The following is a 16,253-nucleotide window of genomic DNA, read 5'->3' on the forward strand; positions in this document are numbered from 1 at the left end:
CATCCCCCTTCCTCCCTCTGGCTCCCAGTTCCCTTTCACCCACCTTCCCATCCCTTCTTGCCATTGTCCTTAGGTACATGCTGCCCTTTTGAGTTTGAATGATTGACCATTCTATGAATGCATAGTGAGCATATCTTAATAGTGTTGTTGTTTCCCCTGTATATGTATCTACTGCTTACTGAAAGTTGTTCGCCCTATCTACTTACCTACTACTTGGCTGAAAGAAGGTGGATTCCTTTCCAGATCTGAAGGTGGTCGAGGGCCACAGTCTCAGGTTCTTCCAGTCTCTTTCTGACCAGTAAGCCCAGTCTTAAAAGTAATTTTGAGTTTGATGCCACACATTCTGCCACTCTGTCCAGGACTTTCTAATGTGGTCGTGGTAGCTGGGCACCATCTAGTTGTTCTGGTCTCAGAGTCGTGGAGACTGATGTTCACAAGTTCCGTTAGTCCTTTGGACTAGTTGATTCCAAGCATCTTCAGTTCTCTTCACTCTTCTTTTTTCTGCACATGGAGAAACCACTAGCTGCACCTTAGCAGGCTGCTCATGAGCTTTAAAGATCCCAGACACTACTCACCAAAGTAGGATGTGGAACATTGTATTTGTGGACTATGTTGTGCCGATTGACCATGGTGTCCTCTAAGACTATGGTTCTGAGTCCCTAGGCTTATCTTCTCATTGTTTTAAGATGTTTGATAATACCTAAGAAGATTTCATCATTTCACAGACCCATCAGCAATGTAGACGGGTCCCAGTCTCTCCACACCCTCACCAGCATTTGTTGTTTCCTGTTTTTTGAACTTCTTTGTTAATGTTGGTGTGAGATGATATCTCATTGTTGTTTTGATTTGCATTTCTCTAATGGCTAATGATCGTGAACAGTTCTTCATATATTTGTTGGTTGCTTGGATATCTTTCTTGTTGAAGTGTCTGTTCATGCCCTGTACCATTTTTAATTGGGTTGTTTGTCTTTTTCTTGTAGAGGTATGGTAGTTTTGTATAAATTTTAGATATTAGTCCCTTGTCTGATAAATTTTTTTCCTAGGATGTGGACTCCCATTTTACTCTTTGGTGAAGTTTTTTAACGCACTAAGTTTCTAATTTTTTGGAGGTCCCAGTGATCTATTTTGTCTTCTACTGCTTATGTGTTTTTTGTAATGTATGATAGTGTATGCCATGCATTGTTGTTAAGTTTCATCGAGTCAATACTGATCCATAGCCACCCTGAATAGGGTTTCCAAGAAGCAGCTGGTGAGCTTGAACTACCCACCTTATAGTTCAAAGGACTTCGCAGTCTGCCCACAGTGCCACACCAGGACTCCATGCCCCGTATTGTTGTTGTTGTTGTGTAGTGCTGTTGAATCGGTTCTGACCCATAGCGACCCTGTATAGTGTTTCCTAGGAGCAGCTGGTGAGCTTGAACTGCTGACCTTGCAATTCAAACAGCTTTGCAGTCTGGTGCATTAACCCACAGCACCACACCAGGACTCATGTTTCTTCAACAACTGGTGCTGGCAAAACTAGAACTCAATTAGAAGAATTAAACAAGATCCATACTTCACACCATATACAAAAACAAATTCAACATGGTTAAAGAACTAAATATAAAACCTGTAACTATAAAAATCATCAATGAAAAACTAGGGACAAATATAGAGCTCTAACATGTATTAGAGCTCTATATTTTGTCCCTAGTTTTTCATTGATGATTTTTTTAATTACAGGTTTGACATTTTTTGTTGCTGTGTGCAGTGGAGTCGTTTCCAACTCATAGCGACCCTGTACAGGGTTTCCAAGATTGTAAATCTTTAAAGGAGCAGAAAGCCTCATCTTTCTCCTGTGGAACAGCTGGTAGTTTTGAACTGCTGACCTTGCTGTTTGCAGCCTGATTCGTAACCACTACACTACCAGAGCTCCATATATTTTGTTATGCTGCTGGTTTCTTTGTTCTGCATGCTTGCTGTGCTGAGTTGTGTGTGTGTGTGTGTGTGTGTGTGTGTTTGCTGCTTCTTGTTATTTCTTCATGGGTTTAATGTATCTAAAATCATCATGGATTTTCCTTTTCTGGATTCAATATGAAAGTGTATGAAGTTTTTTTTAAGTTATCCTGTACTTTATTAATTTCTTCCTCATTTTAAAACAGTTCATTTTATCTTGAAATCTGCCTAACCTCCTCGCCACCTGAATCTCTGTGACTATACTTTTCCCACCTTTTGACATCTCTGATACCCTATTTTCAGTTCTGTCTGTAGTTTGTTCTGGAGTGGCGCTGTGGGTTAATGCACTGGACTGCAAAGTTGGTTTGAACTGCAAGGATGGCAGTTCAAGCTCACCAGCTATTCCTTGGAAACCCTCTACAGGGTCGCTATGGGTCAGAACCGACTCGACAGCCCTAAACAACAACAGTTTTGTTCTATTCTGGATACTTCCATGTTGTTACTAAGTGCCGTTGAGTCGATTCTGACTCATAGCAGCACTGTTTAGGGTTCCAAGGAGTGGTTGGTGAGTTTGAACTGCCGCTTTTCTGGTTCAAACTGACCTTGCAGTCCAGTGCTTTATTTTATAGCACCACACCAGAATTCCAGAAACTTCCATATCTGGACTGAATTCTGAGTGGTGTTGTCATGTATGTCAGTCTTTGGTTGTTGTCTGTTGTTGGTGGTTCCTAGTCCAAAGAACTCCCATTAGTATTTTTTGTGAGATAGAGGAAAATAGGAAAGAACAAGACTGGTTATAGGTTAGAGGCACAGCAGGACCATCTTGAAATTTCTCAGACACCTGTGAAGGCAAGAGGCCAGTAGGTGGCGCAGAAGAACTACACTTAGTTTTCTGCTTTGTTTTCTCTTTTTTTTTTTCCCCCTTCTGGCTTTTTGTTTCTTTGTTTTTTATGTATTTTTAGTTTCGGGGTTTTAGTTTATTTTGTTTGTTCTCCTTCTCTTTTGTGGGAGAAAATGTTGCACAAGCTCATCTCTAGATCCTACCCACCAGAAGGCAGCTGAATAGTGCCTAAGAATACACCAGTATACATTCATCCACTTAACACAATGAAACCGCATGCCTTGAAAGCAGCAGACCATCTCTAGTCACATAAAAAGCAAGGCAGAATAGTTCAAACAAATGACCAAGAGGAAAAGAAGTAGTGGAACTGTCTGAAAAGGAGTTCAGGAGAATGAGATTTAGGTACCTCCAAACTATTGACAGAAAGGTTGAGGAAAACAAGGAATAATTAAGAAAAGTGCTACAGAAACAAACAAAAAACCAAAATAGATCAAGGGTTGGAGACAACACAAAACCTGCAAACAGAAACCCCGAAGATTAGTACTAAGTTATCAGAAATGGACAATAAATTGAAACTACAAAAGGGTAGATTTGAATCAATGGAAGCCAGTAGTGGTCTGGAAGAGAAATCTCTCAATACTAGTAAACTAGAAAAACAATAAGAAAAAGTAATGGAAAAATTCAAAGAAAATCTTAAGATTCCTGAAGTATAACAGGTCTTGCCTCTAGTCACCAGGGGTATGCAAGGAACCAAACAGGAATGTTTTCTTGTCTCTCAATCTACTCACACCCATTCAAAATGACTTGGCCTGATTTGGCTTACCCAAATCAGAAATCACGTCCTTTCTTGCATCTGTTCAACTCTCTCTCCCAGTAAGAACTCTGTCTACTTTTCATCCCTTTAGCTGAAGCTCACAGTTCCAGGACCATCCTCTGAATCTGTCTCGTCTGGTTTTCCGTATCTTTGCAGCAGAGGGTCCATACAGCCTTTCTGCCTGGTCCACCATCATGCCCTACCTTGCCGCAGTGTAGTTTTTCAGGTTTTAATATTGGGTATGTTGTTGTTGTTGTCAGGTGCCATCGAGTCGGAACCGACTCATAGCGACCCCATGCACAGCAAAACGAAACAATGGGTATATGAAGTATAAAGTACTTGATTTAGTGATTAAGTCAGTACATAGGCATTTTGATTACAGAAATATTGCTGACATGTCTACTCTGTTCTGAGTATGCTTTTAAGATCCTGTGTTATTGCATCTAACAAATGTACCTCAAGATCTGTTTGATATTTGAAAGGATAATTTAAATCTGTTGAATATCTTTATAGGGGTTGGAAGGTATTGCAGTAATCTCATCAGGTAACTGAAATAAAGAAGAAACCTAATTTTTGAAAACTGTCCAGATATATTCCTGTCATATATGTCATACTGCCAGTATAAAGGCTCCAAAGTGTTGTCATTATCCTGCCCATTATATCTACCACCCATCTGCTGGTTTGTCGTATTGCGTGTTGCTATGATGCTGGAAGCTATGCCACTAGTATTTCAAATACCAGCAGGGTCATCCACGGTGAATAGGTAGAGCTTCCAGGCTAAGACAGACTAAGAAGAAAGGCCTGGTGATCTACTTCTGAAATAGTGTCCGATACAGTGCTGGAAGGTGAGCCCCCATGGTTTGTTTGAAGGCACTCCAAATACACAGCCATAATGGGGGGCGGGGGTGGGGCATGAACACACCAACAATCTTGAAGGTGGCACACCTGTTCCTCCTACTGTACAGGGAAGGGGTCACCATGAGTTGGAGCTCACTTGGTGGCAACTAACAATAACAGCTATTAGATGTACATACCTAGGAATAATTTACCTGCACACCTCCTTTTCCCCTATTCATTCCACTTCAGCCATGCTGGCTTTCTAGTGGTTCTCTGAAAGCCCCCATTTTCTCATGGTGTTTCCTTAGCTGGCATGCTCTTCTCCCAGATATCCTCATGACACTTCGTCACCTCCTTCAGCCTTTACTCAAGTGCCACTTTCTTGTGGGGCTAGGGAAAGCTTCCTTTGCCAACTTGTCTAAAATGATAAGTCCAAGGTAATTTTGGAGTCCTGGTGTGGTGCTGTAGGATAAGCCCTAGACCACAAGGTCGAGTTAAACTGCAAGGTCAGTGGTTCAAATTCACCAGCTGCTCCTCAGAACCCCTATACAGGGTCACTGTGAGTCAGAACAGACTTGAGGACACTTAGCAACAACAAGGTAATTTTGTTTCCTTTTCTTGCTGTTTTTCTCCTTAGCACATATTGCTGTTAAAATTACAGTCTTTATTTATTTTGTTTATTGTCTGACTCTTCCATAAAAATACGAGTTTCCCGAAGGAAGGATTTTGTTGTGTTCACTCCTACATCCCCAGTGTTTAGGGCATTTAAAGAATGACTAATTGGAATCATGAAGTTTAAAAATTTTTATTAATATCTCTCCTAGCAAAATACCTGAAAATCCAGGTCGTTGTCTTAAAGTTATACATAACTATTAAGCTTCTTAGCACTAATTGCTTCGAGTACCGGTTAAAGTTATTTTTGCATAATGCCAGTTCTTTTTATGAAATGAACTTTGATATGTTACACATTTATGTCCAGTCTTTTTGTTCTGGTTTTATCTTTTCAGTTTATTTACAAGATTTTAAAAAATTGTACTTCTTTGCTTTGTTTACCTTAGCAAGACCCTGTAGGTAAATGGAATAAATTTTGACCCAGTTCACCTTCAGGTGGTGCTTCCAACCCTGCTGTGCTTCTCAGCCTCTGCTCTGCATGGGAATCTAGGGGATCTTCCTAAAGACCTGGGTTTCCTAGGTCAAAGGTGGGACCTGGATGTCACTGAGAGCTTAGTAGTTTGAGGCACTGAAGGAGGCTTAGCTCTGTTTTTTTTCTTTGGAATCTCAGCAGATTGTTCAGACTATGAGGAGAACTGTCACCGGAGAATTTAGAGGGCAGGGAAAGAGAAATTGTACTTCTCATCACCCAGAGTTTTTAGCATCATCACATTATTTGGCTGGTCCCACAAGCCCTCCTCTGAGCTCCCACGAAACATCCTGTGGCCAGTTGGTGACCTATTTTAAGAACCAGTATTTGGATGCTAAAATAGGTCTGAAAATCCTCTGTTTACCTTTCTTAGGGCTTAGCTGTATCATTCCTCAGCTGCCATCGAGTATGGCTGACATTTTCAAATAACTACATGCAGTGATTGCTGTAAACATTGTCACATGTTGGTCATTTCCAAGCAAAATCAAACCAAATGGCTCAGAAGCAATGTGAAGACTCTTAATCTTAAAATCCTGATCATTTTGACTTAGAATTTAAGGAATATTTTAAAACCAAACAAACAAGAAAAACATTTTATTTGGAACAATTTCAGATTTACAGACGTGTAAGAATAGTACATAGAACACCTATGTACCCTTTCCCCAGATTCACCTATTGTTAACATTTTTTCCCATTTGCTCTGTCATTTGCAGTCATTCACTTTTGTACTTTCTCATGCTCACACGGGTGCCTGTTTGCATGCACACACTCACTCACACATTTTTTTTTTTTCCTGAACCATTTGAGAACACATTACATATGTCCATGACCCTTTACTCCTATTTACTTCAATGTGTATTTCCTAAAATGAGGACATTCCCTTACATGACCATGATATAGATGTTGTTTTTATTGTTGTTGTTGGTAAGTGCCATTGAGTTGGTTCTCACTCATAGAGAGCCTCTATAGGGTTTCCCAGGAGCGCCTGGTGGGTTTGACTTGGTACAGTGCTTCAATCTACCGTCCATATTACACTTTTGTCAATTAACCCTTGTTTTTCATTCCTTCAGTGCAGATTAATGTTTTGACCTAGATTCAAATTTTTAACCCAAGGAATATTGAGTGAATCATTGTCAAATTGGGAGGGAGATGCCTGGTACCATTCACAAGGCTGCACTTTACTTACTGTTGTACATTTTTATTGATAATTTGGATGAAAACATTAACACATATACCTAACAAATATGTAGATGACAAAGCTGTGAGGGATAGCTAGTATGATGATGCTGAAGATTCAGAGCTAATGAGAATAACATTTATTGATACCGAACAAAAGTCCATTGATTGCTACAGTCAAGTTCATGGGAGTGGAAGAGGAGAGGTGGTCAAGAAATGCTCATTACTTTATTGAAGTAGCAGCGCCATCATGTGGTCCTATAGAATGTTGCCTCTCAAATCTTAAAGCAACAAGCATTTTTCCTCATATACTTTGTCAAATAATGTAGGTCAGGTTCCTTTAAAAAAAGAAAATGCTCAGGGCCATATGACACTAAAATGATTTCTATTGAAATCTTTCTTAATTACAGACAAGTAGGTAATTCTGTATAATGGTGGTTGTCCAGTTCATCAAGTCAATACTGACTCGTAACGACCTTGTATAGGGTTTCTGAGGAGCAGCTGGCAGGTTTGAACCACTAACCTTGCAATTAGCAATCCAGTGCTTATCCTGCATCCCCACACCAGGACCCTCTCTATACACATAGGTCTCTTTAGCGCCTAGCATCCTCTGATTTATATAAAAACAAAACAAAATCAGCTTCCAGCATCGATTCTGACTCATGTGTATCAGAGGGGTTTTCAGTGGCTGAGTTTTTGCAAATAGATCACCAGATCTTTCTTTTAAGGTCCCTCTGGGTGGGCTTGAACCTCCAGCCTTTCAGTTAGAAGCTAAGTGCTTAACTGTTTGTACCACCAAAGGACTCCATGGTTTATGCAGGTTTGGTTCCAGACCACCACAGTAAAGCTAATGTCACAATAAAGCAGGTCCTACAGATTTTTTGGCTTCCTAGTGCATAGAAAAGTTAGGTCTGGTATGGCACTGTGGGATAAGCACTGAACCACAAGGTCAGTTTAAACCCTGTAGGTTGCTAGAGTCTGAACTTGACGACAATAGTCTATTTCAGGAGCCCTAGTGAGCCAGTTTATCAGATAAGCACTAAACTGCTAACTGCAAAGTCTCTGTTCAAATCCTCCAGCTGATCCTGTGAATAAAGATTTGCAGCCACAGAAACCGTATGAGTTCTAAATTGACTGGCTGGCAGTGGGGTTTCATTTTGGTTTCTGTAAGTGCTGTTGAGTTGGTTCTGACTCACAGCAACCCTATATAGGGTTTATGTGACTTTTTTTCAATCTTTGCTGAAGCAGAAAGCCTCATCTTTCTCCCAAGGAATGGCTGGTGGGTTTGAACCACTAAACTTGTAGATTTCAGTCCTGTGCTTATCATATGGAGCCACCCTGCAATAGCAATATAAAAATTGAAATATTGTGATAATTACCATACTATGAAAAAAAAAAAAAAAAGCACATGCTGTTGGAGAAATTGTGCCCGTAGACTTGCTGAATGCAATTTGTTATAATCATTCAGTTTGTAAAAACGCATTGTTTGTAACGTGTAATAAAACAAGGTATGCCTGTGTAGCAACTCGCCATACAGTGCAAACCAATACTGGAAATGCAGTAAGGCATAGAGTCAGTTTCAGTCTGTGAAAAATGCGGTGTCTGAAGCACAGTAAAGCGAAGTATGATGAAACGAGGTCTGCCTGCATTCAGTAAGTATTTGGATATGTGTACTCTTTGAATTACACAATGTTGTTTCCTTTATCAACTAAATTTGAGTTTGAGAGCCTTTGGTTTACATTAGTCCTTTCTTTTGAAAGTGTAGAATATGAATAAGAACCTTATTTGGAATGGTGATGGCTCCAAATGGGGAAATGGCTACTGCAAACTGTTTTGAGAATTGCATTGTATCCCAACAATCTTCTCAGCTATACTAGGTCCACTGTGAAAGCAGATGTTAACATTCATATTTGTTTGCAACAGATTTTTTCTCTCAACTTTAATCTCAAACATACAGAAAAGTGGAATCAGCTTTACAGTGAACCTTCGCATGTCTCCCACTGAGATTTAACAAGACAGACTTTAAATGAAATTGCTTTCTTTAAACTGACTTTGAGGATGGAGGCTGGCAGGGAGCGCAGAGCAAATTGCTATCATTGAAGCTTCTTACAGTGAAAATAGCCGACCACAGAGCTTAACACTGTTGAGTGTAGAGTGTGGGTTGGCTGTCTAGCATCTCCACTTGATGAGTGAACTCTTCAGCCACTCGTTGAGGACTAGGGTGCCAGGTGCCTGACGAGTGCAGAGGGACAGCTGCCTGGTCAAGTGACTGCAGGACCCTGGGCTAACTCTGATTCCAGAGGCTGCTGCTGGCTTCCTCATCCATTTCCAAAGCCTGTACAAAGCAGACACCAAAAATTCTGTCAGCCCCGTATCCAGAAGTTTTGCTCATGAATGTGTAGGATTCTCATGGGAGGTCTCAAGCAAAGCTTGGAAGAACTCTCTAGACTTAGAGTTTCTATATACAGGCACACTTCCCACTAATGCACCTCACAATTTTGTACTTTTTGCAAATTGATGGTTTGTGACAACCCTGAGCAAGTCTACTGAACCATTTTCCAATAGTTTGTGCTTACTTCATGTCTCTGTGTCACATTTTGGCAAATTGTCATAGTATTTCAAATTTTCTATAATGCTCCTATACGCTTAATAGACTGTACCAGAGTCAGGCTGCTAACCTCAAGGTCAGCAGTTCAAAACTACCAGCCATTCCGTAGGAGAAAGATGAGGCTTTCTGCACCTGTAAAGATTTACAGCCTCGGAAACCCTGTACAGGGTCACTGTGAGTCAGAACTGACTCCAAGGCACGTAACCACAACAGCCACCAGAACAAACCAGCAGCAAACCCACTGCAGCTGAGTCAGTTCTGGCTCCTAGAAACCCGATGGGACAGAGTAGAACTGCTCCGTAGGATTTCTAAAACTGGAGTCCTGGTGTAGTGTGATAGAGTAAGCACTGAACCACGGAAACCCTATACGGGCTCAATGAGTTGGAAACGACACAGTGGCACTTTGACAACAACAATAAATCTTTAGAGAAACATCTATCTTCTATGGAAAAGCTGGTGAGTTCAAGCCACTGGCCTTTTGGTTAGCAGATCAACACCTAGCCCATGGCACCACCAGGGTTCCTTAATAGACTATAATGTAAACATAACTTTTAAATATGTTTACACTGTACTGGGAAACAAACAAATTCACATGAATCATTGTATGACAACATTTGCTTATTGTTGTAGTCTGAAACCGAATCCACAGGATCTCCGAGATATGCCTGTATACACATCTTTCTGGACACACAGCTCAACTGTCTGTGTCTGTAAAGGATGGAAGTTGCAACCTGAAAGAAGATGTTCTGATACACAAGCAGTAGCTTCAAGTTCATCTATACCTCATCCTGTAACTAGAGGTCTGGGGAGATTGTATCCTAGAAAGACAGGCATACTATACTGTGTTTTCAGATTGAAATTAAAGTAGAAGAATTGTATCAATGTATAATACATCATTTTAAGGTATAAAGGGCTATCTCTAGTTAACCCCAATCACTGGTAAGCTGAAATCCATTCCTCTCTTGAAAATGTAAGGTTAGTTGACATAGGTTCTTTGAAGTCCCACTGCTAGGAGTCCTGGATTTATAGCAGATTCTATGGGGTAGAAATGAATAGATACAACCTTCTGCTGTACAATGCCAATGTTCCATCGGAATAAACCTGTTAAACACAGAGAGAGAGCAGTACTGCTCGGAATCATTTAGCTCATCTCAACGTAATTGCATATTCTGTTTATGAGCCATAAGCAACTTTATGTGTTGAAAAAGGCTACCTCACTTGGTCTCCTTTGTGCATTTGAACTTTATGTGGGCTTTTTGTTTGTTTGTTCTGTTGATGATGGTATTTCATCTTCTTCTTGAGGCTCTGGAGAAAAACCAGCAGTGGCTTGTGTATGATCAGCAGCGAGAAGTCTACGTAAAAGGACTTTTAGCAAAGATCTTTGAGTTGGAGCAGCAATCAGAAACAGCTGCTCAGTCACTCCTACAGCAGACAAAAAAGACTGAATCAGAAGGTATTGGTATAAAAATGTTCTTTTGAGATACGTCTGACATTTTCCCAACAGAGTGATTCATCAAATTTAGATTTTTATAGATGCATGTTAGAAAGTAAAGTAAGAGCAAATCTTCCAGCCTCCTTTATTTCCTATGCTTTCTGATAAAAGGCACAAGAAAACGGGCAATCTCTGGCAGCTTGGAGTCACATTATATTTCCCTCTTTCAGAGTCCTTCTAGAACTTTAGTTCCCCCAGAACTGACCTTTTCACCAGTCCTCCTATTGTCTGCTTCCCTAGCACAAATTCACATCACCCTCAGAAGGAAAAAGATGATGTAAGATGATTCTTTCAATGATTTGAATCTCACTGTGGAATCGGGATGACACATGTTACTTACTATGGATGCTATATTTTTGCCATGTGTATTGCACATTGATTTCAGTTGAGTTTCAGGCCAGCCTGTGATAGGTGGGGCAGGAAGGGTCATTATTCTGATATTACAGATTGGGAGGTAGGTTCAGCAAGTCCAGGGGAGGGGTTGAGCTCAGAAAAGAAGAAACACCCCCAGGCAAAGTTCTTGTTAAAAGGCTGACAGCCTTGGACTGAGCCTTGAAAGATGTAAAGAGCAAGCTAATGAAAGATTAACATTAGAATTATGGAAGAGCGTCACATTTGAATATTTAAAATGGTGCAAATGCTAAAAAGAAACTGTAAAGGGAGTGCAGATGGAGCCAGTTTAAAGCTGTTTAGCCCTATGGGAGCAGGATCACTACTGTAGTGACCGTCTATATTTACTACCAGTGTAAATAGATCTTGTTGTGGTTTTACTACCAGTGTAAATAGATCTTGTTGTGGTTTTACTACCAATGTAAATGGATCTTGTTGTGGCCTACATCTAAGTGTTTTTTCCTCTGATAGTTATCTCTCTCTTTAGTATGTGTGTTTATCAAAGTCGTATTATAAGCACTTATTGAAACCGTTATAGTACAGAAGGACCCTGTCCTTTGCCCAGTGCAACTGCTTTTAACATTACTGGTTTTAATTTTGGTAATTATTTTTGCATGTGTAATTAAAAGTTTTTATCTTTATTTTTTTTTTGACTTGCCTTCTTCAGACATGAGTGACTTTCCTTCCCCACAAGTTTGATTATTTTCAGTTCCTTTATTTGCTGATCTGTTCATTTCAAATAATGCACTTAAACTTTACTTTCTTGTTCCATTAAATATGCTCCCTGTCTCTTGTAAGCTAAGGAAATAATGTGTTCTTGTTTAGAGAAATGTTGCTTTTTTGATTCACTTTTCAGGAATATTATCTATTTTATAAAATGAGGCCCACCATAATGTTGTTTGTCATAGGTTACCATCAAGAAGAAAAGCAAAAATACTACAATCATCTCTTGGCTAATGCAAAAAAAGACCTTGAGGTTGAACGTCAAACCATAACCCAGTTAAGTTTTGAACTGAGTGAATTTCGAAGAAAATATGAAGAAACCCAAAAAGAAGTTCAAGATTTAAATCAATTGTTGTGTTCACAAAGAAAGGCAGATGTTCAACACCTGGAAGATGATAGGCATAAAATGGAGAAAATACAAAAGCTCAAGGAAGAGAATGATGTTGCTAGGGGGAAACTTGAAGAGGAGAAGAAGAGATCTGAAGAGCTCTTATCTCAGGTAAGCCTGAACAGAACCAGGATTTTAGGATTCAGAGTTTTTAGTGAGCACTTGCCCTGAGTCCGTCAGGCACTGTTTTATAGTCTCTTGGGATACAACAAGAATAAAACAAATCCTTGCTCTCATGGGAATTTATATTCTAGCATACAAACATAATAAGTATATAAATAAGTAAGCTATTGACAATAAAATCATGTAAAATGACAAAGAATTGGGGCCCAGTGGAGGCCTCTCTGACACCTGATCAGACTAAAGAACCAGCTGGGTGTATGATAAACTGTGGACGTTCTGTCAGGCAGAGGAATCAGCCTCGCAAAGTCTCTAAGGAAGGTGTGAGGGAGGGAGGTGTGAGAAAGACAGTGGAGATGTGAGCTAGAGAAAGCACTCAAGCCTGACTCCAGGCGAGGCCCTGATTGCGGTGGCAATATGCTCAAGTTCCTTGGCACGGCCCTTCCTGTGTACTCATTACACTCACAGCTTTATGCCGAGATGTCTAGTGACGTTGGGGTTATTAGACTTGAATATGGCTTTGATAGAAATGCATTCATTTATGCTCATCAGCATAAATAATGGAAAGAACATTATCTGGCCTCAAATCTAGGATTTGTGGCCAGTGGCAAATCACTCAGCCTCTCGGACACGAAGGCATGGTTTTCATCTGTCAAATTAAGAACATAACAGTCCGTCCTCCTTTTGCTCTGCTTCCCTGCAGTAGTTATTCATTCCAACTAAGAAGAAAGAAGATATTTTCTAGACAAATTCAAATTCACTCATTTGAATTTCACCTCTTCTTATCTGATGGAGTTGTTGAGAGGATGGAAATGAAAGAGCTGGGTAAATGTTAGCTAGCACTGCTATTACAGTAGCCATTCTGAAAGTCCTCCAAAAGTTGAGAGAGGGGAAAAATCCACTGCCATGTAACCTTTGCCTTCTCAGCCTTTTCTAGCCCTACTGCTGTTGCAGGCACAAGCTGTGATGTTTGGAGAAGGTTAAGCAGAGACCATTGATGAGTTTGCTCCAATTCTGCGGCCTAGGAACCAAGGCACTTCTGGCTTTGTTATCTTACTCAGAAATATCCATTGAGGTCAGAGCCTGCAGGAAAGTGGGTGTGCCACTACAGGGTTCAGAACTACTCCTTACTGAGTTTTTTCCTCGGGGAACTCTCAGCCAAGAGGGTGATGCCCACTGCGTCCATAGTTGGCAGTCTCACCCTTAGCTGGCAGGTGCTGTCCTCGTTAGAAATGTGCGACTTGTGATGTGAGCTCCTTCTGAGTGCCCAGTCACGTGACATGGTGGAACGTGACCGCATTGGCTCCCTTTACACCCTGCAGGTCCAGTTTCTGTACACGTCTCTGCTAAAGCAGCAAGAGGAACAAACAAAAGTGGCGCTATTGGAACAACAGGTACTCGTTAGGTTCGCTTCGAAATCTAGTCCAACCCTAATAAAATGGGCTTTTTTTTCATATGCACAGTATTCTATGGGGAACCACTTTGGAGAGTGTAGAAATGTTTTTAAAACCGTGTAACCAAAACCATTTAGAGACGATCTGTGTTAGCTAGATGTGCCCCTGCTATTGTCCTTGGGCTAACCCAAATTCCTGGAGAGTGAGAGAGTAGTTTTCTTGACAGATAAGATACTGGTTTTGGAAATTTTCACTTTTTCCTAACGGCTTCTACAGTTCCTACTTTTACCCAACAGGGGCTCCCTAACAGGGCTACCTTGTAATTTCAGTGAGAACTCAGAGAGAGACCATCTGTTCTCAGAATTTTGAGCTGAGATACGCAGTCTCTTCCCAACCAGTAAATAGCCATCTTTTCTTCTCCTCCCATGTCCCGAGAGTCGGGGGAGGACAAGACTGCAGCCTGCCTTTAAAGCTGCTTTCACTCATGGATCCGTTAAGCCATGGCCCTGCTTCTTGGATGAACCAAAGCCTCAACCTAAAGCATCTTCATTTATCACTCAGATGAATTCTTATTCTGATGGCACTGCAAATGTGCTAATAAAGCAATGCAGGCATCCAGTCAGGAAAACGAGCCGTGTTTACAGCTGTCATTGTCTTGTCCTGGGTGTTTTCCAGATGCAGGCATGTACTTTAGACTTCGAAAATGAAAAACTTGACCGTCAAAATATGCAGCACCAATTGCATGTCATTTTTAAGGAGCTCCGAAAAGCAAGAAATCAAATAACACAGTTGGAATCCTTGGTGAGTCTGAAATGGTTAAAAATAGGCCTTACTTTCTTCTCTATCTGCCGTCTTCCCATGTACGTGTCCAAATAGTTCCCAAACTATGAAAACAGCTTAAAGAACAGCTGTATTTCAAATCAGTAAGAACATCCCTTGTCTCATTTGCTCTGTGAGCATCATCAATTCAGAGCACTAGAGAGACATTTTGTACCTCTTAGTAACGATTCTGTTACTAGGTGGTACCCTAGCAGCGGCACTGTTGTAGGAGGGCATGGCCATCTTCTTCTGTAAAGATTTACAACCTTGGAAGCCATGGGGCAGGTCTACTCCTCTATAGGCTCACTATGAGTTAGAATCAACTTGGCAGCAGTGGGTTTGGGGTAGATTAATACTCCTGGAAAAATGAGTCCCGGTGACGCACTTGTTCAGCATTGAGCTGCTAACTGAAAAGTCAGCAGTTTGAACCCACCAGCAACCTTGGAGAAAAAGATGTGACCATCTGCTTCCATAAAGGTTTATAGAGTTGGAAACCCTAAGGGGCAGTGTACTCTGCCCTCTAGGGTCAGAATCGACTCTGACTCTATGGCAACAGGTTATTTTAATCAAACTTATTTACATAAACATACACCTAATTCCAGTATACTTTCTGGGTATTTTGCATTCAGAACCATCTCATAACGTTTTCACCATAATGCCAGTGAGCAGAAATTCAAAAGAAAATCTGTCTGCAGTGGTGAAGCAGCTAGAGTAACTACATTCAATTAAACCTCTTCAAGTGGGCTTTATGTACAAACAGCATTTGTTTGAAATTCACTTTTCAGAAACAGCTTCATGAGTTGGCCTTCACTGAGCCATTAGTCACTTTCCAAGGAGAGACAGAAAGCAGACTCAAGGTGGCCTCACCAAAAAGCCCCGCTGCACTCAACGACAGTGTGGTGGAGTGTCCCAAGTGCAACATACAGTATCCGGCCGCGGAACATCGAGATCTACTTGCTCATGTGGAATACTGTTCAAAGTAGCAAAATGGTTATTCTGTGTTTGTGGCAAAAAGTTCAGTACTGTATTTTATGTTATCTTTTGGACATTTGGAACTGCTTATTTCTCCCCTTGTATAAGAAACTGCTATCAGCTTTTAAGACCCAGGCACGTGAATGCATCATTGTAATTTAGGTTTGGCTGCTTTGCATTTTCCTTGGCCAGTGATGATTCATCATCAGGCTTCAAGCAAACTGACAGCGCGTGGTGGGGAACGGTGTTTGCAGAGACTACTAACTTTGCACTGATAAGTACTTGATGGACAAAAGATAGTTCAGGTCATTGCTTGTGTGATGTCTTTCTTGCACCTGCAAGCAAATATTTTGTTCTGTGACCTATTTAATATACTTTGAGTTAAAAAAAAAAAAAAAATCTAAGATCATTAACCAAGGATCTTACTGTGTTAAATTTTGATATCCATTGTTAAAAAATGGTGACACTTTTTTCATTTTTCTTTCCTTGCGGTTATAGAGCAGTTATTAGAAACATTGGGAATTTTCTTGGTCTTTATTGCTGCTTCCTGTGGGAATTGTAAAACAAACTGTGTTCCAAGCACAAAGCAGGTTCTGCTGAAGG

At 40.6% G+C, this 16,253-nt stretch overlaps 1 protein-coding gene across 1 annotated transcript in view; it reads left to right on the forward strand.

Annotated features, from left to right (window-relative positions):
• CEP55 (centrosomal protein 55kDa) overlaps positions 1-15,661 on the forward strand; it is a 23,631-nt gene extending 7,970 nt beyond the window's left edge. Inside the window, exons 4-8 of the mRNA XM_006831149.1 lie at positions 10,655-10,805; positions 12,143-12,456; positions 13,788-13,859; positions 14,535-14,660; positions 15,464-15,661. Of these exons, the coding sequence (XP_006831212.1) occupies positions 10,655-10,805; positions 12,143-12,456; positions 13,788-13,859; positions 14,535-14,660; positions 15,464-15,661 (861 nt within the window). The remainder of the gene's footprint in view (positions 1-10,654; positions 10,806-12,142; positions 12,457-13,787; positions 13,860-14,534; positions 14,661-15,463) is intronic.
• The last annotated feature ends 592 nt before the right edge of the window (positions 15,662-16,253 follow it).

The sequence above is a fragment of the Chrysochloris asiatica genome, unplaced genomic scaffold (genome assembly GCF_000296735.1).
Source record: "Chrysochloris asiatica unplaced genomic scaffold, ChrAsi1.0 scaffold00003, whole genome shotgun sequence".
In the NCBI taxonomy this organism is placed as follows: domain Eukaryota; kingdom Metazoa; phylum Chordata; class Mammalia; order Afrosoricida; family Chrysochloridae; genus Chrysochloris; species Chrysochloris asiatica.